The sequence below is a fragment of the Bubalus bubalis genome, chromosome 18, assembly GCF_019923935.1.
Source record: "Bubalus bubalis isolate 160015118507 breed Murrah chromosome 18, NDDB_SH_1, whole genome shotgun sequence".
NCBI classification, from domain to species: Eukaryota; Metazoa; Chordata; class Mammalia; order Artiodactyla; family Bovidae; genus Bubalus; species Bubalus bubalis.
This window is the reverse complement of record NC_059174.1, coordinates 59,544,614-59,568,781: the sequence shown is the minus strand read 5'-3', so window position 1 is coordinate 59,568,781 and position 24,168 is coordinate 59,544,614. Positions and strand designations below refer to the sequence as shown.

Here is a 24,168-nt window from a genome sequence, read left to right as displayed (position 1 = left end):
TGTATGGGCTCTATGCCTGTGCACAGTAGTTGTGACTCCCGAACTCTGGAACATGGAGTTGTGGCCTACAGGCTTAGTTGCTCCAAGGTATGTGGGAACTTCCCAGATGAGGGATGGAACCCTTGTGCCCTGTGTTAATTACCAGGTGGATTCTTTACCTCTGAGCCAGAAGGGAGGCCCCAAAGCTTCTTCCTTGACATGTATCTTGGAACCAATGAACTGGGTAAGTTAAAGTTACTGTATAGATAGGGAATTGCTCTACTGTAGACTCTTTAAGTAGACAGTGTTTCATTTATTAATTTTTTTTATTTAAAGATGATGGTCTTTATGTATTACATAATGTAACTGACATGAAACACTTGTCAATATCATAAAATGCCTATATGTCTATCTACTGATAGATTTATAAGAAGTATTTAGATAAGTTTTCTTTTTTTTTTTTTTCCCCATTATTGTAGGGAATTTCCTGAACAGTTTTCAACTGCTATTTATGTTTTCCATTATTCGTTAAAGTGCTTCTTTGGGATTATTTACCATTGCAGTGTATTGCCTGTTAATGAATGCTTGTTCAGTTGATTGTCCTGTCTGACTCTTTGTGATCTCATGGACAGTAGCCTGCTAAGCTCCTCATCCATGGAATTTTTTTCAGGCAAGAATAGTTCAGTGGGTGCCATTTCCTCCTCCAGGAGATCTTCCCCACCAAGGGATTGAAGCTCCCTATCCTATGTCTCCTGCATTGGCAGGCGAATTCTTTACTACCAAGACACCTACATAGCCCTGTCTGTTCTTTACCGTTTACTTATGTATAAGTATGCGTAAAGTGTGTACAATATGCTATATTTTCTCCTCAATTATGAGACAGCAGTGTGTTTACTACCACGTAGAATGAGTTTAGAAGTCATGGTGCGAAAATACCCTTTTCTTTGAGAACTGACATGAATTTGGAAAAAATTAATATGTTCTGACTGTATCTTTGAAGCTAAGCTACCCTAAAATTAATTTGGATTACATGTGATTTCTCTTTCATTTTTAAACAGTTCTATTTGTTTAGCGTTTCAAATATTTTTAAGATCATCACTGGGAAGATGCGTAATTCTGTTCAGCATAGATATGCCTTTTGGTATAATACCATGTATTCAGCATGAAACAATTTATTTATGAATTGTAATTGATAGAATGCATATGGTTTTTATGTTTTGTAGATGTGTCTCAAATACGTATGATCAAGAAATTACAGGCAAAAGGAAACAGTGGTAAAAAAGAAATTTTTCAAAGAGTGGTGTTTGGAAGAGCTGAAAGCCATGAAATCGAAGATTTTTTCCTTAGAAAGATACAGGAAAATATGCATGATTTTGAGTGTCTGTGGACAGATGATGAAAGAAATGGCTGCTGCTGCTGCTGCTAAGTCGCTTCAGTTGTGTCCAACTCTGTGCGACCCCATAGACGGCAGCCCACCAGGCTCCCCCGTCCCTGGGATTCTCCAGGCAAGAACACTGGAATGGGTTGCCATGGCCTTCTGCAATGCATGAAAGTGAAAAGTGAAAGTGAAGTCGTTCAGTCGTGTCCGACTCTTAGCGACCCCATGGACTGCAGCCCACCAGACTCCTCTGTTCATGGATTTTCCAGGCAAAAGTACTGGAGTGGGGTGTAGACTTCAGAATATATGTCTTTCTGAGAAACCACACGAAAGTAATGTGCACACTGGAGCTTTAACTCAAAGATCAAAACTGTGGAACGTCAGAGGATATATATGGACAGCAAACTTGGACAGGTAATGAATATTGTGTCGTCTGTTCCATGAAATACTCACACCATGGGCATAATGAAGTGATTCATGTGTGTCAGAAACTGTATACTATACTGAATTTGGAAACATGTTTAAGAAAACAATATTTCCTCAAGATTCCCACCCCCTCAAATTCATATTGGAGGGAATCCTTATTTGGCCATCTTTTATGACAGTTCTTACAGCAGATCACAGAAGAGAGAATTCATTTGAGAAGTAAATAAATCTTCAGAAAGACAAATGTTGACACTTGCAGCCTATATCCTCCATGTGAGGACCCCTGACCTTCCTGCGTGTTACCCTCTCAGTATGATAATTTCCAGGCCCATTCACTTTGGTGTTTAATTTTGTTTTCCCAACAATGTTGCATTTTTCTTGGATAATTCCGTTCAGTTTGCATTTACTACTTCATATGTGCTAAATCCTCAGTACATCTACTCTTGGAATTCCATGAAGACTTCCCCCAGGTGTCTGGGTGAAACCATTTTAAGGTAAGACCACATCTATCCACATCCGAGTTTTCTGTCTGCATGTGGAACGTGGGCAATTCACATGCAGCTTTTTTCTCAGAGCACAGAAAACAACTGACTGCTTTTTCACTTTCAATGAAGAAAGGCTTATTCTCACCGGCTATTTCTTCACCAGAGCACAGCTGGTAAAAGAGGAGATGAGGGGATAATTTAGTTACATCAGTATGATATTTCATTACTGTCTAATCATACACATAATATCCAGGATGCTGTGCAAAGACTTTTTTTTTTCTGTGATTGCCAGAGAAATGGCAAAATGGAAAATATTTTTCCTAGTATTGAGGCTGCAGGGCAGGGCTCTGTGGGGCTCCCAGACATGGAGGCCTTTTGAGTTCCCATTTCTTAAAGACAGGCCTGCAGCCTCCATAACCTTGTATGAGTTCCAAAGGGCAGAATAGTTGCTAATCAAAGAAGGATGCTCACGACGGGACAATTGTGTCCATCTCTTTTGTAACCCTATGGAGACAAAATAGGTTGCCATTTCTTCCTCCAGGGGATCTTCCCGACCCAGGAATTGAACATGCAACCACTGCACTGATTAGGAGACTAGACCATCTAAGACCCTGCACACAACTTAATCTTGTCACCAACCCCATCCTTTTAGAACTTTGCAGAGGAAACAAGAATACAAGACTGTTACGGCCTTGATCCTTAGCATATATCCCTGCTGCTGCTGCTGCTAAGTTACTTCAGTCGTGTCCAACTCTGTGCGACCCCATAGATGGCAGCCCACCAGGCTCCCCCATCCCTGGGATTCTCCAGGCAAGAACACTGGAGTGGGTTGCCATTTGCTTCTCCAATGCATGAAAGTGAAAAGTGAAAGTGAAGTCGCTCAGTCATGCCCGACTCTTAGCAACCCCATGGACTGCAGCCTACCAGGCTCCTCCGTCCATGGGATTTTCCAGGCAAGAGTACTGGAGTGGGTTGCCATTGCCTTCTTCAGCATATATCCCTAGCGGATGATAGAACATCTCCTTACTCACCAGGGAGGGGGCCTAAAGTGTTCCCGTTTAGCCTCGCACATATATAAAGCCACTGTTTATCCTCCATAACTCTGTCTCTGTGTTTGTATTTCAAATATTTCGGTTTGGCATTCTTCACAGAGAGCCAAGATTTTGGCATCAATATAACCTCTGGGTTCTTGTTCAACCCAGACCTCTGACTTGCTGATTTAGAGGAACGTCTTTCAACACGTACTGATGTCTCTAAGATGTGACAGGACCAGACACAATACAGCCCAAAGGAACACAGAGGGCCCCTCACTGACGTTCAAAGGTACATACACCAATGTTCTCAGGCCTTGTTGTTTTTATTATTACTGGGTTAATATTCCTAAGGTTCCATTTTTAACTATTACATGTGTATTTATCTTCTTTGACTTTTCTTGGTATTATAGCTTACAATGACAGAGTTGAAGCTTACTTCAGATCCTGTAATTATGGTAAAGAGCAAAGATTAAAGAATTCTCCCACATGACTTCCAGGAAAAGGCTTACTGCCAAGAGCCACCCTTCCCCATTATCACTGATTTAAGACCCCACTAGGCCCCCTGTTTCCCTGGGAAAAGACCAGACACATGCACCACAAATTCCCAGTCTATGCCCTATCAATGATGTGTTGTTGTTTAGTTGCTCAGTCATTGCAACGTCGTGGGCTACAGCATGCCGGGCTTCCCTGTCTTTCACAATCTCCTGGGGTTTGACATTGTGTGGCTTGTCATGGAGAGGATGTGACCCTGTATCGTAACCATTTATTCTGTTCTATTGTATTTCAGCTTCCTTGAACTTGTTTCAGATATTCTCAGGAAACTCTCTGTGGATGCTCTTTCCTTCTCTGGTAGTTAACTGGTTGATTCTTTAGGTTCAGTTGTCTCTCCCAACCACCTGAGCTCAGGTGCTATAGCCTCATTTCCTAACTATTTGATCTGAGTGATTTCTTAGAGTGAAAGAGTTTTCTCCCCAGTAAGGTGGACACAGATCTTTCTCTAACGTGCTGTTATGTGGATGACAAGTTCATCCGTGTGAAGTCTTTAGAGTAATGCTTAGTGTGTAGGACGTGCTGAAACACCTGTCGTCAGTGTGATGATGTCATCACCATCACAATGTGTGTTCTTTTAAAGTCACTGTGGACTCTGTCGTCTCTGAAGACACCAGTCTTGCTGTAACTCGTCTAGATAGTGACACAATGTCACTCACTGTGTTGAATGTAACACTTCTGCATAGACCACCCAGTTTGGTTTTAATTTGTGTATTTTTCATGTATTGTCCACATACATGACACATTCATCTTGATTGCAGGATATTAGTTTAGTTCAGTTCAGTCGCTCAGTCATGTCCGACTCTTTGCAACCCCATGAATCGCAGCATGCCAGGACTCCCTGTCCATCACCAACCCCCGGAGTTCCCTCAGACTCATGTCCATCGAGTCAGTGATGCCATCCATCCATCTCATCCTCTGTTGCCCCCTTCTCCTCCTGCCCCCAATCCCTCCCAGCATCAGAGTCTTTTCCAATTAGTCAACTCTTTGCATGAGGTGGCCAAAGTATTGAAGTTTTAGCTTTAGCATCAGTCCTTCCAAAGAACACCCAGGACTGATCTCCTTTAGAATGGACTGGTTGGGTCTCCTTGCAGTCCAAGGGACTCTCAAGAGTCTTCTCCAACACCACAGTTCAAAAGCATCAATTCTTCAGCACTCATCTTTCTTCAGAGTCCAACTCTCACATCCATACATGACCACTGGAAAAACCATAGCCTTGACTAGATGGACCTTTGTTGGCAAAGTCATGTCTCTGCTTTTGAATATGCTATCTAAGTTGGTCTGAACTTTCCTTTCAAGGAGTAAGCATCTATTTAATTTCATGTCTGCAGTCACCATCTGCAGTGATTTTGGAGCCCCCCCAAAATAAATTCTAACACTGTTTCCACATCTATTTCCCATGAAGTGATGGGACCAGATGCCATGATCTTCATTTTCTGAATGTTGAACTTTAAGCCAACTTTTTCACTCTCCTCTTTCATTTTCATCAAGAGGCTTTTTAGTTCCTCTTCACCTTCTGCCATAAGGGTGGTGTCATCTGCATATCTGAGGTTACTGATATTTCTCCCAGCAATCTTGATTCTAGCTTGTGCTTCTTCCAACCCAGCATTTCTCATGATGTATTCTCTGCATATAAGTTAAATAAGCAGGGTGACAATATACAGCCTTGACGTACTCCTTTTCCTATTTGGAACCAGTCTGTTGTTCCATGTCCAGTTCTAACTGTTGCTTCCTGACCTGCATACAGGTTTCTCAAGAGGCAGGTCAGGTGGTCTGGTATTCCCATCTCTTTCAGAATTTTCCACAGTTTATTGTCATCCATAGAGTCAAAGGCTTAGGTATAGTCAATAAAGAAAAAGTAGATGTTTTTTTGGAACTCTCTTCCTTTTTCTATGATCCAGCAGATGTTGACAATTTGATCTCTGCTTCCTCTGCCTCTTCTAAAACCAGCTTGAACATCTGGAAGTTCACGGTTCACGTATTGCTGAAGCCTGGCTTGGAGAATTTTGAGCATTACTTTGCTAGTGTGTGAGATGAGTGCAATTGTGCGGTAGTTTGAGCATTCTTTGGCATTGCCTTTCTTTGGGATTGGAATGAAAACTGACCTTTTCCAGTCCTGTGGCCACTGCTGAGTTTTCCAAATATGCTGGCATACTGAGCACTTTCCAAAATTGAGCAATTTCTAAATTTGCTGGCAGCACTTTCACAGCATCATCTTTCAGGATTTGAAATAGCTCAACTGGAATTCCATCACCTCTACTAGCTTTGTTCGTTGTGATGCTTTCTAAGGCCCACTTGACTTCACATTCCAGGATGTCTGGCTCCAGGTGAGTGATCACACCATGGTGATTATGTTGGTCATGAAGATCTTTTTTGTACAGTTCTTGTGTGTATTCTTGCCACCTCTTCTTAATATCTCCTGCTTCTGTTAGTTCCATACCATTTCTGTCCTTTACGGAGCCCATCTTTGCATGAAATGTTCCCTTGGTATGTCTAATTTTCTTGAAGAGATCTCTAGTCTTTCCCATTCTGGTGTTTTCCTCTATTTCTTTGCATTGATCGCCGAGGAAGGATTTCTTATCTCTCCTTGCTATTCTTTGGAACTCTGCATTCAGTTGCTTATATCTTTCCTTTTCTCCTTTGCTTTTCACTTCTCTTCTTTTCACCACTATTTGTAAGGCCTCCCCAGACAGCCATTTTGCTTTTTTGTATTTCTTTTCCGTGGGGATGGTCTTGATCCCTGTCTCCTGTACAATGTCACGAACCTCATTCCATAGTTCATCAGGCACTCTATGTATCAGACCTAGTCCCTTAAATCTATTTCTCACTTCCACTGTATAAAAGTAGGGAAAACCACTAGACCATTCAGGTATGCAGGATATCATAATCTTAGCAAAAAGGGGAAATTATAAATTAGAGTTGAGACCAACAGTTTGCTTGAAGCAGCTTTTAATGGATCTATCAAAATATTACTTCAACTGAATTGAGCTTTACCCCTCTTACCTCTTCTCATTTTGTGTGAAACTAAGAATCCTCCTCAGGTCCCGTTGGTGAAATGTGTTTTCATTTCAGGCACAGTTGACCTTCAAGGATGTGTTCATAGATTTCACTCCTGAGGAGTGGGAATGCCTGGACCCTGCCCAGAGGACCTTATACCAGGACGTGATGGTGGAGACCCTCGGGAACCTGCTGTCTGTGGGTGAGGATCACTTCCCCCTGAAGTAGGGATCTGCCCTGGGGTACTTCTGCATGTTCCCTCTGTACCTTTTGAGATCCTCTTTTTCTTGACTAAGCTCAAAACCTTGTTGACTCACACATGTAAAGCTTCTTGATTGGCATCAGGAGTTTAAACTTGACTTTCCTTCAGGTGACCTGCCCACTGTGTGATACACATGGAGTTTCTCCACAGCTCGAGTGTTTATAAAGCTGATTTCAAACTTTGAAATATCCAGTTGCCTGTTTTCTAGCCCTGTGTTCTTGGTTCAGTAGTTCTTAGATAGGAACTATATACCTGCTGCATATTATACTATTCCCTGTGCATTCAGAAGGAGACAGTAAATTCATTTGAGAAGTATTTTTCTGGTGATTTATAATGTCCTCACTCCTTGGCTGACAAAAGAGCTGCATTCTACACCTGCCAATGCAGGAAACACGGGTTCGATCCTTGGTCTGGGAAGATCCCACATGTCACAGAGCAGCTATGCTTGTGTGCCTCAACTATAAGCCAGCACTCTAGAGCCTGGAATCTGCAACTACTGAGCCCACATGGGACAAGTACTGAAGCCCATGCACCCAGGAGAAGCTGCAGCAAGTGAGGAGGATGTGCACTGCAACTGGAGCGTAGCCCCTACTTGCTGTACTTGGGGAAAAGACCAAGCAGCAGCGATTACTCACCCGAGCCAAAAGAAATGAATACACCAATGTATTAAAAATAACAGATATATTTATTAAAAAAAGAAGAGAGAGAGGTTGGATTCTGGAAGAAGCCACAGTATGTGGCATTACTTCTGAGTAGGAATTTCTGTTGCTCATCTGAATGTTACCTCCATTCTTGTGGCACAAGAAAGAAAACCCCTGGATTGTGGAGAATGAAGTGCTAATAGCAGACATCCAGATGAGTAGGAAAGTATCCACAGTGTGATCACAGGTCAACTGTCACAAGGACAGAGAAGAAGCCACGCCATTCATGGTGTTTGGGAAACTCTCCAAGTGGAAGAGTTCTGTGAGAAAACAGATGTTTAATGTTTGTGAACTCTCACAGGAGATTTTTCTTCTCCCTAACTTACAGCTCTGTTCTTTGACATGTGAAATGTACAGCACCCTCCAGTGGTGCTGTAACCTCCACAGAGATGAAAGCAAGGTCTTTATTGGGGGGCTTTTACTGGGTCTTTTTTGGTATGTGGACTTTAGTCTATTTGAGACGAGTGAGGGCTACTCTCTAGTTGTGGGAGCACGGTTTCTCATTGTGGTGGCTTCTTTTGTTGTGAAGCACAGGCCCTAGGCACAAGGGCTTCAATAGTTTTACCATACAAGCTCAGTATCTGTGGTTCACCAACTTAGTCTCTGTGACATGTGAAATCTTCCCAGAACAAGAATCAAACCCATGTCTCCCATATTACTAAGCAGATTCTTACCAGGGAGCCAAGAGGGTGTTAGGGAAATTAAATAAATAGTCTTGTTTAGGCTTCAAGACAAAGCAGTGCATTCTTCTGACCTTGCTTCTAACCTGCATGGAAACTGCCCTGAGTGTGAATGTCCTGACTGTCTCCTGTGAATGCCAGGCTTGCAGCACCATAGATAAGATAGGGGACAAATCGTGAGATTGTTCAGCCTTTGCAGGGGCTCTTGCCAACCAACCCCAGGTATAACACCATCCAAGTTGGCGCCTGGATCCTCCTCTCAGCTTACCGTAAGGTAAATAAGGTTAACTTAGAACTGTCTAAAGAAAAGTTACAACTGGAAAAAGAATTACGCTATTTGTGAGGATGATTACCCATATTACAATGTCATATTATATTTTGGCTGATCAAATCTTCACTTTTTAAGTCGACTCTCTTTAGCCAACCCGCAGCTCCAATAGTGTCCCCCACTGCCCTTTTTCTCTCCATTTTTTGTCCTGTTGTGGCCTTACACCCCTCCCAACCCCTCTGTCTCCTTCTCCATCAGCTGGTCCCCTTCTAACTGCCCCAGTCTCTGAGCGGGAAGGGGGAGCTCAGGTTCCCCCACCCTAGCAAGTTTGTTTACCCCTTTAGATTCTTCTGATGAAAGATCCCCAACTCCCTGGAGAGACATTCCAAGATTTTTATCAATCCTTCTGTCCCTGTTATCACAGTCAATTTGAGCACTGTTCGATCTGTATTGTAGCCATAAAGCTATGACTATAGAAAGGAAAGATAACTTTTTTGATGCAGGATGGCCATGATATTGTTTAGACTCTGGAGAAAACTGGTTAAGATGAATTCTTTTTTTTTCTTTGGAAGTGCAAAACCAGTTCTTTTTTCCTGTGGAATTAAAAACAGCAAGTTTGTTTAAAAAGGCCTGTTGAAAAAAAAAGCTTAAAGTTAACCTTTGCCAATGCTTCCCAGATGACTCTATTGGTGAAAAACCTGCCAGCCCCTGGGGGAGACACAGGAGAAGTGGATTTGATCCCTGGGTAGGAAAGATCCCCTGAGAAGTGAATGGAACCCACTCCAGTATTCTTGCCTGGAGAGTCCCATCATGGACAGAGGAGCCTGGTCGGCTACAGTCCACGGGGTTGCAGGGGGTTGGACAGGAGTGAAGCGACCCTGCATAGTGTGCAACCTTTGCCATGTCCTGGAAATATGTAACCCATTTTTCCAGGGATTTCAGTCTTGGGCAAATTAAAATTTTAAACCATGGGGCGGGGGGTGGGAAGAAAAGAGTGAAAGAGACATTTTAAATCTCAGGCAGGAAAGTATGAGAGCTCTCATGTCTGTCGATCTGCATTTATGTTTATCTCAATGTGTGTCTTTGTTTTTGGATAATATTGCTGAGGTTTATTTGTAAATAAGCTCTAATTCAATTGTTTGTAAAAAAAAAAAAAAAAGGAAGCACTTACAAATCAAACAATTACAAGAGAAATTCACCTAAATGAATTTCAGGTTTATATGAACTGGAAAATATTCAATATTAAATATCTAGTATTAATGTTTCTTTGCTAATCTAATTAAGACATGTCTTGAGTCTTCAACATTGTCTCATACATTTATTGTAGCTACTTATAAGTTTGTCAACAGTTAAAGTAACTCAAGTGAAGAAACTTTTAAGGGAAGACAGCAAATGCAATTGGAGCTTTTAGATAAACTCTGTTAGGAATGATTATACTTTAGAAATGTCTGTCTAAAATAGTCTCTCCAGATTTGAATAACCTGAATTTCTAGGGTCGTGCTAAACTGACTGATGAAAGTTTGTTGACTATCTAGGTTATTTCCAAATAAAATAAGATTCTGAAACACATATTACTGAAAACTCATTTCCTCTTACAGAGAAACTAAAGAGATTTTGAACTATTAATGAATATGTTTGGTGCCACCCTGAGACGTTCTCTATAAGAAAGCAAATATTCTTAGACATTATCACTAGTCTTATTCTTAGACATTTTCACCAGTCTACAAAATGCTCACCAGTCTACAAAATGCTAATATAACAGACAGCTCATGGTTGCTTAAGGAAAGTAAGACGTGTGTTTTTAGTAAGAAAGGTATGAGAAATATTGGTCAATGACCTTGCTTTGTCTCCTCTGGTTAATTTGTCTCAGGACCCTCCTCTTGGGTACACAGGCACACCCTGGATCTTGAAGTAAAGGCTTCTCAGAGGAGCAAAACTCATTATGGCCTGGAATGATCCTCTGACTTTTAACTCCAAGGTGCCTTTCTGCACTTGTGTACTGTCTCCTTCATTAGACAGGGTTTTTTCCTTTCTTTGTCCTTGCCATGACTGTTCCCTTGAATTAAGAGACAAACTGGCTGTTTACCCTGTTTTTGTTGGCTGTAAGTTCCTCAACTGGAGCCCACCTGTCTCTTATCTCAGGGCATGCAAAGAGGAGAGTAGCTGATTGTAGATGTCCAAACTGCAGCCCATCCAACTGCTACCTCAAAATTACATTTTATTAAGGAAAATGGAAAGTACTTCTGACTTACACATGGCTATTTCTAAATGAACAAAGTGATTTTTTTTTTTTTTTAAGAGAGAGAGGTTTCATGGAAAGTGGACTCCAAGAAAAGAGGTCCCAGAAGGCAAGGTCTTTATATGTTCTGCAGCAATCTGTCATTTGACTGCTGTCAATTTTGTTGCTTGACTTTGGGTAGCATATGATGAGGTATTTCAAAGGGATTTGCTTCCCCTTGTTCCCCTTCTGTGGTAATTAGTGCTGTTAGGTGCATTGACTGTTGCGTGTTTTATAGAAAAAATAAGAAGTTACTTTTTTTTTTTTTTTTTTTGCTGTGACAATGGCAGTCTGGTTCCTAGTTCTCCATTCATGGATGGACTCTGTGCCCCCTACAGTAGAAGCACATGGTCCTAACTACTGGACCACAGGGAGTTTGCCTCAAAGGTTACTTTTGCTTAAAAGATATATTTACTTCCTGTCATGCTTATTGTGACATGTCTCTTTGTCTACATTGCATATTGTATGTTGTTATTTTACATTTCATTCCCAAGAGAGTTGTCTCTGACTCTAGTTAACTAAGTTTTCCAATCACATTATTTTATCTGCATAACAGTACGTTAAAATTTTATTTAAAATTTGTTTGTTTTTGGCTGCACCGGGACTTTGTTGCTTCAGGGGCTTTTCTCTACTTGCAGCGAGCAAGGGCTACCCTCTAGTTACAGTGCATGGACTTCTCATTCTAGTGGATTCTCTTGTTGCAGTGCGTGGTCTCTTCTGTGTTTGCGCCGTAGTTGTGACTCCCCAGCTCTAGAGCACAGAATCGTCACTTGTAGCCTACAGGCTTAGCTGTTCTCAGGCATGTGGGAATTTCCCGGATCAGGGATCAAACCTGTGTGCCCTGCACTAGTAGGTGGATTCTTTACCTCTGAGCCACAGGGGAAGCCCCAAAGCTTGTTCCTTTACAGGTATCTTGGAGCCAATAAACTGCATGAGTTTAGGTTACTGTGTAGATAGGGAGTTGATGTATTGAATGATTATTGTGTAAGTAGAGAATGTTTCACTTACTTTTTGCTTTTTAAAAATGACGGTCTTTTTGTATTACACAATATAACTGACATGAACCACTTGTTAATGTCATAAAATGCCTATATGTCTATCTACTGATAGATTTCTAAGAGGTATTTGGAAAAGGGTTTATTATTTTTATTTTTTAAATTATTTTAGGGAATTCCCTGACAGTCCAGTGGATAGGATTCAGTAGTTTCACTGCAGTGAGCCTGGATTTAATCCATGGTCATGGAACTAAGATCTCATAAGCCATATAGTCCAGGAATATATATATAGTTTACGGAATTCTTTATTTTCTCAATGCAGTATTTGTTGAACAGTTAGTTACTAAGTGCCATTTATTTTTTACATTTTTCGTTAGAATGCTTCTTTTGCATTGTTTACCATTCCAATGTATTGCCTGTTTGATGCTTGTTTGCTCAGTTGCTCAGTCCTGTCTGACTCTTTGTGATCTCATGGACTGTAGGCCACCAAGCTTTCCTATCCATGGAATTTTTTTAAGGCAAGAATAGTGCACTCGGTTGGGATTTCCTGCTCCAGGGCATCTTTCCGACCCAGGGATTGTATCCCCCTGTGCCGTGTCTTCTGCATTGGCAGGCAGCTTCTTTACCACTGAGTCACCTCTCTAGTCCTGTATGTTCTTTACCATTTAAATATGTATAAGTATACATAAAGTGTGTACAATATACCATTAGTTTCTCCTCAATTATGAGACAGCAGTGTATTTAGTACAAAGTAGGATGATCTTTGAGGTCATGGTGGGAAAATATGTTTTGTTTGTCAACTGACATGAGTTTGCATAAAATGAATGTTTTCTGATTGTGTTTGAAACTAATCTACCCTAAAATTAATTTGAATTACTTCACTCTTTTTTAAAGAGTTCTATTCATTTATTGTTCTATAGTTTTAAGATCATCATTGTGAAGATTCATAATTCTGTTCAGGATGGATATGACTTTTGGTATAATATCATGTGTTAAACAGGAAATAATTTATTTATGAATTTTAACTAATAGAATACCTGTGGTTCTTTATGTCTTGTAGATATGTCTCATATACATATGATGAAGAAATTACAGGCAAAAGCAAACAGTAGTAAAGGGGAAACTTTTCAAAGAATGAAGTTTGGAAGAGCTGAAAGCCTTGAAAGTAAAGATTTTCGCCTCAGGAAGATCCAGGAAATTATGCATGACTTTGATTGTATGTGGACAGATGATGAAAGAAATGACAAAGGAATCTCTACATCCCATAATAAAACCCTCATTGATGGAAGAGATCATCATAGTAGAAGTGATGCAGGAAATAGACCTTTTGAAAGGCACAGATCAAGCTTTCAGGATGAATTGCAGATGGTACAATCTGAAGGGATAATTTTTGAATGTAGTCAAGTTGTGACAGACGTCAGCGCCTCAGATTTACCACCTCAGAGAACATGTAATGTCTGCAAAGGCTTTTCTCATAAAAATGAGAATGCTGTTATGCATCCTTGAGAACTGTTACCAGACCATGAAACAAAAAACAAAAGACCTTACAAATGTAATGAATGTGACATAACCTTTCTTCAGGACTCAGAAATCACTGGACATCAAAGAATCCATACAGGAGGAAAACCATATAAATGCGACATGTGTGGCAAGGCTTTTAATCAAACTACAAAACTTGCAGTTCATTGGAGAATTCATATTGGAAAGAAACCATGTAAATGTGATGTATGTGACAAGGCTTTTATTCAAATTGGAAACCTTGCAGTTCATCGTAATATTCACACTGGAGAGAAACCATATAAATGTGATGTGTGTGGTCACTGCTTTAAACAAAGTACACACCTTGAAAATCATCGGAGAACTCATACCAGAGTGAAACCATATAAATGTGATGTTTCTGGAAAGGCCCTTAGTCTAAATGCAAGCCATGCAGTTCATCAGAGACTTCATACTGGAAAGAAACCATATATATGTGATGTATGTGGCAAGACTTTCATTCAAACTTCAAACCTTGCAATTCATGAGAAAATTCATACTGGAGAGAAACCATATAAATGTGATGTATGTGGCAAGGCCTTTAATCAAGCTGCAAAATTTGTAATTTATTGGAGAGTTCATACTGGAGAGAAACCATATAAATGTGATGTATGTGGCCAATGCTTTACTCAAAACTCACAACTTGAAGTTCATCAGCAAACTCACACGGGAGAGAAGCCATATAAATGTGATGTATGTGGCAAAGGCTTTAGTGAAACTTCAAGCCTTGCAGTTCATTGGAAAATTCATACTGGAGAGAAACGATATAAATGTGATGTGTGTGGCAAGGCGTTTAGTCATACTGGCAACGATGCTGTTCATTGTAGAGTTCCTACTGGAGAGAAACCACATAAATGTGATGTATGTGGCAAGGCCTTTAGTACAACTAGAAGCCTTACAGTTCATCAGAGAATTCATACTGGAGAGAAACCATATAAATGTGATATATGTGGCAATGCTTTTAGTAAAACTGCAAGCCTTGCAGTTCATCAGAGAATTCATACTGGAGAGAAGCCATGTAATTGTGGTATATGTGGCAAGGCTTTCAGTGTAAGTTCAAGCCTTGCTGTTCATTAGAGAGTTCATACTGCAGAGAAGCAATATAAATGTGATTTATGTGGCAAGGGCTTTAATGAAGCTGCAAAGCTTGCAGTTCATTGGAGATTCCATATGGGAGAGAATCCATATAAATGTGATGTATGTAGCAGAGCCTTTAGTCAAACTGCAAACCTTGCAGTTCATTGGAGAATTCATACTAGAGAGAAATCATATAAATGTTATGTATGTGGCAAAGGCTTTAGTGAAACTTCAAGCCTTGCAGTTCATCGGAGAATTCATACTGGAGAGAAACTATATAAATGTGATGTATGTGGCAGGGCCTTTAATCAGACTGCAAAACTTGGACTTCATCAGAGAATTCATACTGGAGAGAAACCTTATAAATGTGATGTGTGTGGCAAAGCGTTTAATCGTACTGGAAACCTTGCTGTTCATCGGAGAGTTCATACCAGAGAGAAACCATATAAATGTGATATATGTGGCAAGGCGTTTGTTTGTACTGGAAACCTTGCTGTTCATCAGAGAGTTCATACTGGAGAGAAACCATATAATTGTGGTATATGTGGCAAGGCTTTCAGTGTAAGGTCAAGCCTTGCTCTTCATCAGAGAATTCATACTGGAGAGAACCTTACAAATATAAAAATTGTGACAAACCATTTAGGCACAGTCATCCATAACTCATCATCAGGCAGTTCAGACAGGAGAGAAACCATATAAATATGATGTATATGGCTGGTGCTTTACTTGAAATGATGAACTTAGAAACCATTGGAGAATTCATACTAGAGAGAAACATTAGAAATGTGACAGTTGAAACATTTTAGTGCAAATGTCGTGAGTGTGACAAAGCCTTTAGTCAGTGTTCAGGCCTTATAATTCAGAGAATTCATACTGTATAGAAAACATACAAGTGAAATGAATCTGTCAGAGTTTCTAGTGCATATTCAGCATTAACTGCCCAGTAGGGAGTTCATACAGAAGAGAAATTATGTGGCTAACCCTGCCGTTGCAGATCATCGGCTTAAGTATTATATATTATGATGTAAACAAGTTTTGTTTTTTTTTAATCATATAAGTATTTGAAGTTTTGTCATCATAAGCATGGAACAGAAACTTTTATAAAGAAGAATGCATTTCTCATTAAAAGTTTTTTTCTGTCATTAATAATCTTTAAAATTTATTTTTGGCTATGCTAAGTCTTCATTGTGCTGGCTTCTTTCTCTTTTTGCAGCAGTAGGGCTATGAATTCTCCACATAAACTTGGCTGGGGTATGGTTGGAGACTGGCATTTTGATGCTTCTTTTGGTCAGTCCAGAGGACTCAATGCCTTTTTGTTTTTTGGGCTGTGCTGAGCCTATTTTTTGCTGTACGTGGGCTTTCTTTAGTTGCAGCAAGCAGAAGCGACTTTCTAGTTACTTGCGTTCAGGCTTCTCACTGCTGTAGCTACTCTTGTTGCAGAGCACAGGCTTTAGAGTACAGGCTCAGTACTTGTGTTGCATGGGCTTAGTTGCTCCAACGCACATGGCATCCTCTCAGACCAGGGATCAAACCTGGGTTCTATGCATTGGCAGTTAGATTATTTACCGCACCACCACCAGGGAATTTCTACTCCTGGTGGTGCAGGAGTAAGAGACGCGGGTTTGATCCCTGAGTTGGGAGGAGGGCATGGCAACCTATCCATGGCAGAGGAGTCTGGTGGACTACAGCCCATAGGGTCCCAAACAGTCAGACATGACTGAAGAGACTTACCTCACAGGCACAGGGAAGGATTATTCATAGACTCTGAGGACCATCAGCTCCATAGCAATCTGTAGTGCAAAGACTTATTCTGGAGATGATGCAGCTGCTATTTCTTGCTGCCAGTGCAGTGGGGGTTCTCTCCATGTCTTTCCAAATCACGTGCATGTGCCACATATCTGAACAATACAGATAAACAGGAACTCTTGAGAATGGATGGTGGAAATGTAAATAGTACATGGGAAGCAGTATGGAGGTTCCTCAAATATTACAAATAAAACATGCATAGGACCTCACAGTCTCACTTCTGATTATATATCCAAAGGAAGCAGAATCAGTATATTTTAAAGAATATTTATTTATTTGACTGCAGTGGGTCTTAGTTGTGGATCATGGGATCTTCATTGCATCACACGGGACGTTTAATCATGGCATAGGGGCTCTGGAGTATGCAGCCTCTGTCTTTGCAGTGCCTGGGCTTAGTTGCTCCGCCTCCTGTGGGATCTTAAGTCCCCATGCTATTTCTGAGGCTCCAGAAGCAAAAGCAGGGGTGTGCCCTGCTTTTACGAAGGATTGAACACAAATTCTCTTTGTTGCAAGGCAGATTCTTAACCTGGAGTTCCTGTGACCACCAGAATGTCCTGTGAAAAATCAGTGATTTGAACGAGTTACCTGCATTTGTATAACCAATATTTCTTTATCCACAACAATCATTTGTAGAAATAACCTAAATGTTTGTTGACAGATAAGTCAATTATAAAAACGTGTGTGTGACAGGCTTCCCAGGTAGTACTATTGATAAAGAACCACCTGCCCCTACAGGATACATAAGAGATGAAGGTTTGATCCCTGGGTTGGGAAGATGCCCTGAAGGAGGGCATGCCAATCCACTCCAGTATTCTTGCTTGGAGAATCCCATAGACAGAGGACCCTTGTGGGCTAAGGTCCATAGTGTCACAAGTAGGACACGACTGAAGTGTCTGAGCACACAGCACATGAGACAGACTGGGACCTGAGGCCCTTTACTGAAGGGCTTACTCCTGGACAAATGTCTCCTTGGGCATCAGAACACAAAGACACTGTAAGGGACCAAAGAAAATGTAGTCACCCACATGTGCAGTTGGAGCAATTCTGAACAATAAGAAATTAAAAGGCCACAGACCAGCTGCTATTTCTGAGGTTCCAGAAGCAAAAGCAGGGATGTGACCATGATCTCTGCCCACAACAGCACCAAAGAGAGGGCAGGGGAGGGGCAGATCACCTCAGCTTCCATCCTGCCCAACCCACCAATCCCCTCCCCCGCCCCGCCCCACTCCATTTAGGGGACCAGCCTACCTCCCACTCCCACCTGTTGGAAAACAGCAAGGGAAACCTACTTTTTCTTGCTCTTACTGCGGCAGGAGCCCCAATAAAGCCTTGCCTGAATTTGTCCTCTGGTCTGTTAATTATTTCTATTAATTAAAGACCCCAAGGTTCCAGGTAAGTTATGTACACACACACACACACACACATATATATATATAGACATATTATTCAGCCATAAAAATGTAGATTTTTGTCACTTAAGACAACTTTGATGAATGTAGAGAACACTATTCTAAGTGAATTAAGACAGAGAAAAACACATATGTGCTAGCTTACATGTGGAATATGAGGAAGTGACAGTCGTACCAGACAGTAGGATGGTGGTTATCTGGAACTGGGATGTGGTGAAGATATATGGGAGATATTGGTCCAAAGGTAGAGACTTTCAGACGTAAAATGAGTATGTTCCGGGGAGCTCTGTGCAGCTTGCTGACTATAGTCAATCCTATTTTGTTACTACAGCTTGAAATTTGCCAAGAGAGGAAATCTTGCGTTCTCACCACACACACACACACACACAAACATGGGAATTGGGAGTTGATGTGTGTTTTCAGTTGCTAAGTCGTGTGCAACTCTTTTGCAACCCAGTGGCCTGTGGCTTGCCAGGCTCCTCTGTCCATGGGTTTTTCCAGGCAAGAATACTAGTATGGTTGCCATTTCCTTCTCTAGGAGATCTTTTTGAGGCGGGGATTGAACCAAAACTCCTGTACTGGTGCCGGGAGCCAGTGCGAGGAACTCTGCCTGTGGCAAAGGTCATGAGGAAGGAGGCTCCGCATACGCAAAGGCGGGATCGAGCCTCAAGAGTCCCCCTGGAAATTCTCGAGCATCTACCCCCAAAACCAGAGTCTGCCTACTTTACTGCTTTGTGCTCTCACCTACACCTCTGACTTTACGGGGGGCTGTCCCCCACCACCTCTCTCTGGAAAAGAGTTAAATTACAGCTCTAGTTAATAAAGTACCTGGGCATGACAAGAATGTTTTTGTTCACAACCGTAAGAGGCATGAGATGTTCTAAACTGTCTAAATACAGATTCCTTTGAGCAGTTAAAAGATTGATTAGAAATTATATTGGTGAAGGTTTTTCACTTGTTGGGCCAACGTTTGCTGCTAAGTTTCCATATCCCTTACCTACTGTGTCCCTGGCAGTGTATTGATTAATATAATTGGTGTATAGGAATGTAAGTAGTAGCTTTAATGTTTGTAACCTTGGACCCTTGAGTTAATTCTTCTTCTTATTATAGCCCACCACACCTTTGCCCTATAGGAATGCAACTGTATCTAATGCTTTTGGAGGGTGGCGCCTGACTAATCACCTTTAGAGAAAAATAAGTTTTCTGCAGAAAGGGTCTTAAAATGTTAACAGGCCTCCCGGCCAGAAGATGATGTAAATCACCTAAACTTTTGTATATGATAAGCTTGCAGGAAGAACGCCTGGCTTACTCCTGACTCTACCCCTTCCCCCATTATCCTCTATGCATAACTTAAGGTATAAAAACTACTTTGGAAAATAAAGTGCAGGCCTTGTTCACCGAAACTTGGTCTCCCCATGTCGTTCTTTCTCTCACCTTCTGGCTAAATTTTCATCTGGGGCGTGGAGGCTCGTCAAGCCTACTAACTATGCCTGGGCTTCTAAGATCTGACCGGGGAGGACTTAGTGTCTCCTCTCCTTCGGGAGAACAGGAGGATGCCTGCAGCCTACGTAGGTGACGTAAATTCCTTGCTTTGGAATTTTATTAGCTTTCCACGTAAACCAAGTTATTCAGCCTCTTTTCTCCACTGAATTTCCTCACTGAACTATCCTTATTTAACCACTCTTTATATCTTTTAATTCTATCGTATCCTGATCGCCGAAGCCATCTCCCCTTCGAAACCTCTGACTCCACCGGGGCTGGACCGTGCTACACTGGCAGGCAAATTGTTTGCTACTTAGCCACCACAGAAGCCCATTTTGATTACTGGATTGTGATAAATATTTCACAGTGTGCATATGTCATATCATCACATTGTGTATATTATATGTACATATACATTAGTCAATTCAATCTCAATAAAACTGGAAAAGTGGGGAGTATGCAGGGCTTGATTTCTTGAGTGGTGCTCATCCAGGCTATAAATTACTGCAATGAGGCATTTTGCAAATACCTTTGTACCCTGATTAGAGATTTCCCTTCAGAAAGTCTGAGTGGGGCTGATTACCAGGGATTTTTTTTTTAAGGGGCCCCAGTGCATCTAGCCTTGAGCATCAGGACTTTTGAGTCCTTCACTCCTGAAGGCTGAGGTGCTCGACTCTGCATGAGGATGGACTAGGGCCTGGTCTATGACCTCAAGGGAACTACTGGGTCAGCTGAGGTCCTCAGTGCTGTTGTGTGTGTGTGACCTTATCTGGAGGGAAGTATGGTTGAAGAAAGTATGTGAAAACTCGTTTTTATCAGTGTGGGTGTTTACTGTCCTGAGTCCCTCCTATGACAGTGGGCAGTAGAGGACTGTCTGTTCCACATGGTGAGGTCTTCCCTGTGTGTGTGGTTGGGGCACAGGAAGGTGATGTGTTAATTGTAAGCATTAAACAACATCTTTTCAACTTGCATGACAGATCTCTAAAGACTGATGATACCGGAGGGAAAAGCTCAAAAGATGAGGAAGAAGAAATAAAAGTCAGGGATGGCTTTTTCTCAGGTAAAGTCACATTATGAATTTATTCTCAGTCTGTTCTTATTGAAATGCCCTTCTCTGTGCTAACTAATCATTCTGATGCTGAAGTATCCTACCTGACACCTTTCTATTCACATTCACCTGGGACCTTCTCTTAGTGCTTGTCATCTCCTCTTAGATCCCGTCTCCCCATGAAGCAGTGACCTGGACCTTGTGAGGAGGCTCCCCTGGGCACTGTCCTAGGCATGACTTCACACCCATGGGTTGGAGCTGTGGTCTCAGTGCTATTGGGCAGCAGAGATTGCTGAGGGCCCATCTGGATGCACTGTCTGCACTCTGTCAACCAGGGTAAAGAAACTGTATCTGGAAGTCAGTTATTAACATGCCCAGTACCTGAAAAATCTGGAAAAGCAACTAAACGGGAAATCAGTTCTGACTTTTTATAGTATCTTTAAAACTATATGAGGACCTCCTTCAATTTCTTAGTGTTTGGGAATGGAATGGAAAGTTCAGAAAGAGATCTCAGGACTAGGTGGTATTTTATATCATTGTCTGTTGCACCTTTTTTCTTCATTTTCAGTTTCTTTATTTTTTCTTTTTAAAATTATTTCCATTTTAAAAAGTTCTTTCCATTGTCTATTTAAACCATGAAATCAAGTTTACTAATACTTTTTGTCTTTTCTTCTTGGTTGCAAGTTGCATCTTGCAGCAGGATATTGGTTCCTGAGGAGGAATTGAACCTAAAACCCCTACAGTGGAAATGCAGAGTCTTAACCACTGGACCACCAGGGAAGTCCCAACTTTACTAATTTTGATTCATTATTTATTTTGGAAACCATATTTAATGTAGGAAATTAGAGACCAAGAATTTGCTCCAAATAGCTTTCCATGGATTTATCAGAATATTATTTCTACTGAAATGATCCTTACCTCTTTTTCCTCTTCTCCTTTTGTGTGAAAATAAAAACTCTGCTCAGGGCCTATTGGTGAAATGTATTTTCATTTCAGGGACAGTTGACCTTCAAGGATGTGGCCATCAAATTAACTCCTGAGGAATGGGAATGCCTGAACCCTGTTCAGAGGGCCTTGTACAGGGATGTGATGTTGGAGACCCTCAGAAATGTGCTCTCTGTGGGTAAGGATAACTTGCCTCTGAAGTTTGGAATCTGCCCTGGGGGTGTGTCTCTGCATTTTCTCTCTATGCCTCTTGGTAGCCCGTTTTTCATGACTGAGGTCAAAGCCCTGTTGACTCAGACAAGAAAAGCCTCATGATTGGCATTAGGAATTTAAACTTGTCCTTTCTTCAGTGATCTTCCCACTACATGATACAAAAGGAGTTTTTCCAGAGCTTAAGTATTTATAAAGCTGATTTCAACCTTTTGAAATATCCAATTTCCTATTTTACACTCCTATGGTCTTGGTTTAGTAGTTCTTTAAAAGTAATAGATATTTTCATATTGTACTATTCCTTATGCATTCAGAAGGAGGCAGAGACGAAATGAATTTGTGAAGTATTTTTCTTTCCATTTTTAATGCTTTAATCAATATTCACACCTTGGAATTCATCAGAGAGTTCATGCTGAAAAGAAATCCTATAAATGTGATGTATGTTGCAAGGCCTTTAGTCCAAATGCCAAGCTTGCAATTCATCAGAGAATTCATACTGGAGAGAAACCATATAAATGTGATATATGTGGCAAGGCCTGTAGTCAGACTGCAAGCCTTCTAGTTCATCGGAGAATTCAAACTGGAGTGAAACCGTATAAATGTGATGTTTGTGGCCAGTGTTTTACTCAAAATGCGAACCTTGGAATTCTTCAGAGAATTCATACTAGAGAGAAAACTTACAAGTGTAATGAGTGTGACCAAGATTTCAACGGACATCCAGCTCTAACCAAGCATCAAGCAGTTCATACAGAAAAGAAATCATATAAATGTAATTTATGTGGCAAAGACTTCTGTTACAGGTTTATCTTATGGTTCATTGGAGAATTCATACTGGAGAGAAACCATATAAATGTGATGTGTGTGTCCGGTGCTTTACTCAAAATGCACACCTTGGAATTCATCTGGGAATTCATGCTGGAGAGAAACCATATAAATGTGATGTATGTGGCAAAGCCTTTAGTCAAAATGCATACCTTACAGTTCATCAGAGAATTCATACTGGAGAGAAACCATATAAATGTGATATTTGTGGCTGGTGCTTTACTAAAAATGCAAACCTTGGAAGTCATCAGAGAATTAATACTGGAGAGAAACCTTACAAATGTAACATGTGTGACAAAGACTTTAGTCAGATTTCTGGCCTTCTAATTCATCAGAGAACTTATACTAGAGAGAAATCATACAAATATAATTAGTGTGGCAAAGCTTTAATTGCACATTAGGCAAAACCACATAAATGTAATTTATATGTCAAAGCCTTCAGTCACAGGAATCATTTTGCAGATAATCAGTGAAAGAAAACTGCACAAATAACGGTGGGTGTGGCAAAGCTTTGGATTCTGAGTTCAGAACTAACTAACCATCATGTAATGAATTCTGAGATCTTACCCATGTAGTGATTGTGGCAAATGTTTTAGAAGGCATTCAAACCTTACAAATCGTGAAAACAAATCATACTGAAAAGAAGCCATACATTTAGAGTGCAGTAGATCTAAAGGGGACCATAAGGTAACCTGTACATGAGAGAAAGAATGTAAATGTAATATATGTAACCAGTGCTTCAATACAAGTCTCATTAGTCACATCATCAGGGAATTCATAATGCAGAGAAAGCAAATGTAATGAGTGGGGCAAATGCATCAGGTAGCATTCAGGCCTCGGAGAAGGCAATGGCACCCCACTCCAGTACTCTTGCCTGGAAAATCCCATGGACGGAGGAGCCTGGTAGGCTGAAGTCCACGGGGTCGCTAAGAGTCGGACATGACTGAGCAACTTCACTTTCACTTTTCACTTTCATGCATTGGAGAAGGAAATGGCAACCCACTCCAGTGTTCTTGCCTGGAGAATCCCAGGGACGGGGGAGCCTCGTGGGCTGCCGTCTATGGGATCACACAGAGTCGGACACGACTGAAGCGACTTAGCAGTAGCAGCAGCATTCAGGCCTAAAAAGACATCAGGTGATCCATAGGCAAGAGACCTTACAAATGTAATCATTGTGGTGAGGTTTTTGTCAGGTGTTTCCATTTAGGCTTCATGAGAAAATTGATAGTATAATACATAGAAGGTATGTTGATGTAATGAGTGTGTCAAGGCTTTTAGACAACAGTCTGAATTTAAGATTCAGTAATGAATCTTAACAAAAGATTGGACTCTTCAACAAAAGAGTCCAAAATGCAGTACTTGGATGCAATCTCAAAAACGACAGAATGATCTCTGTTCGTTTCCAAGGCAAACCATTCAATATCACGGTAATCCAAGTCTATGCCCCAACCAGTAATGCTGAAGAAGCTGAAGTTGAACAGTTCTATGAAGACCTACAAGATCTTTTAGAACTAACACCCAAAAAAGACGTCCTTTTCATTATAGGGGACTGGAATGCAAAAGTAGAAAGTCAAGAAACACCTGGAGTAACAGGCAAATTTGGCCTTGGATTACGGAATGAAGCAGGACACAGGCTAATAGAGTTTTGCCAAGAGAACGCACTGGTCATAACAAACACCCTCTTCCAACAACACAAGAGAAGACTCTACACATGGGCATCACCAGATGGTCAACACCGAAATCAGGTTGATTATATTCTTTGCAGCCAAAGATGGAGAAGCTCTAAAAAGTCCACAAAAAC

The 24,168-nt window shown here is 41.0% G+C and overlaps 3 protein-coding genes across 3 annotated transcripts in view; all 3 read left to right on the top strand.

Annotated features, from left to right (window-relative positions):
* Positions 1-7,066, top strand: part of LOC112580424 (zinc finger protein 160-like) — a 60,386-nt gene extending 53,320 nt beyond the window's left edge. Inside the window, exon 4 of the mRNA XM_045163333.1 lies at positions 6,924-7,066. Within this exon, the coding sequence (XP_045019268.1) occupies positions 6,924-6,967 (44 nt within the window). The 3' untranslated portion in view covers positions 6,968-7,066. The remainder of the gene's footprint in view (positions 1-6,923) is intronic.
* The window catches only part of LOC123327520 (zinc finger protein 665), a 392,317-nt gene that overhangs the window by 186,846 nt on the left and 181,303 nt on the right, over positions 1-24,168 (top strand). The gene's annotated exons all lie outside the window — the stretch shown is intronic.
* On the top strand, positions 13,109-15,787 carry LOC123465117 (zinc finger protein 665-like). Its single transcript, XM_045163355.1, has one exon. The coding sequence runs from the start codon at positions 13,674-13,676 to the stop codon at positions 14,643-14,645; it is 972 nt and encodes a 323-aa protein (XP_045019290.1). The 5' UTR covers positions 13,109-13,673; the 3' UTR covers positions 14,646-15,787.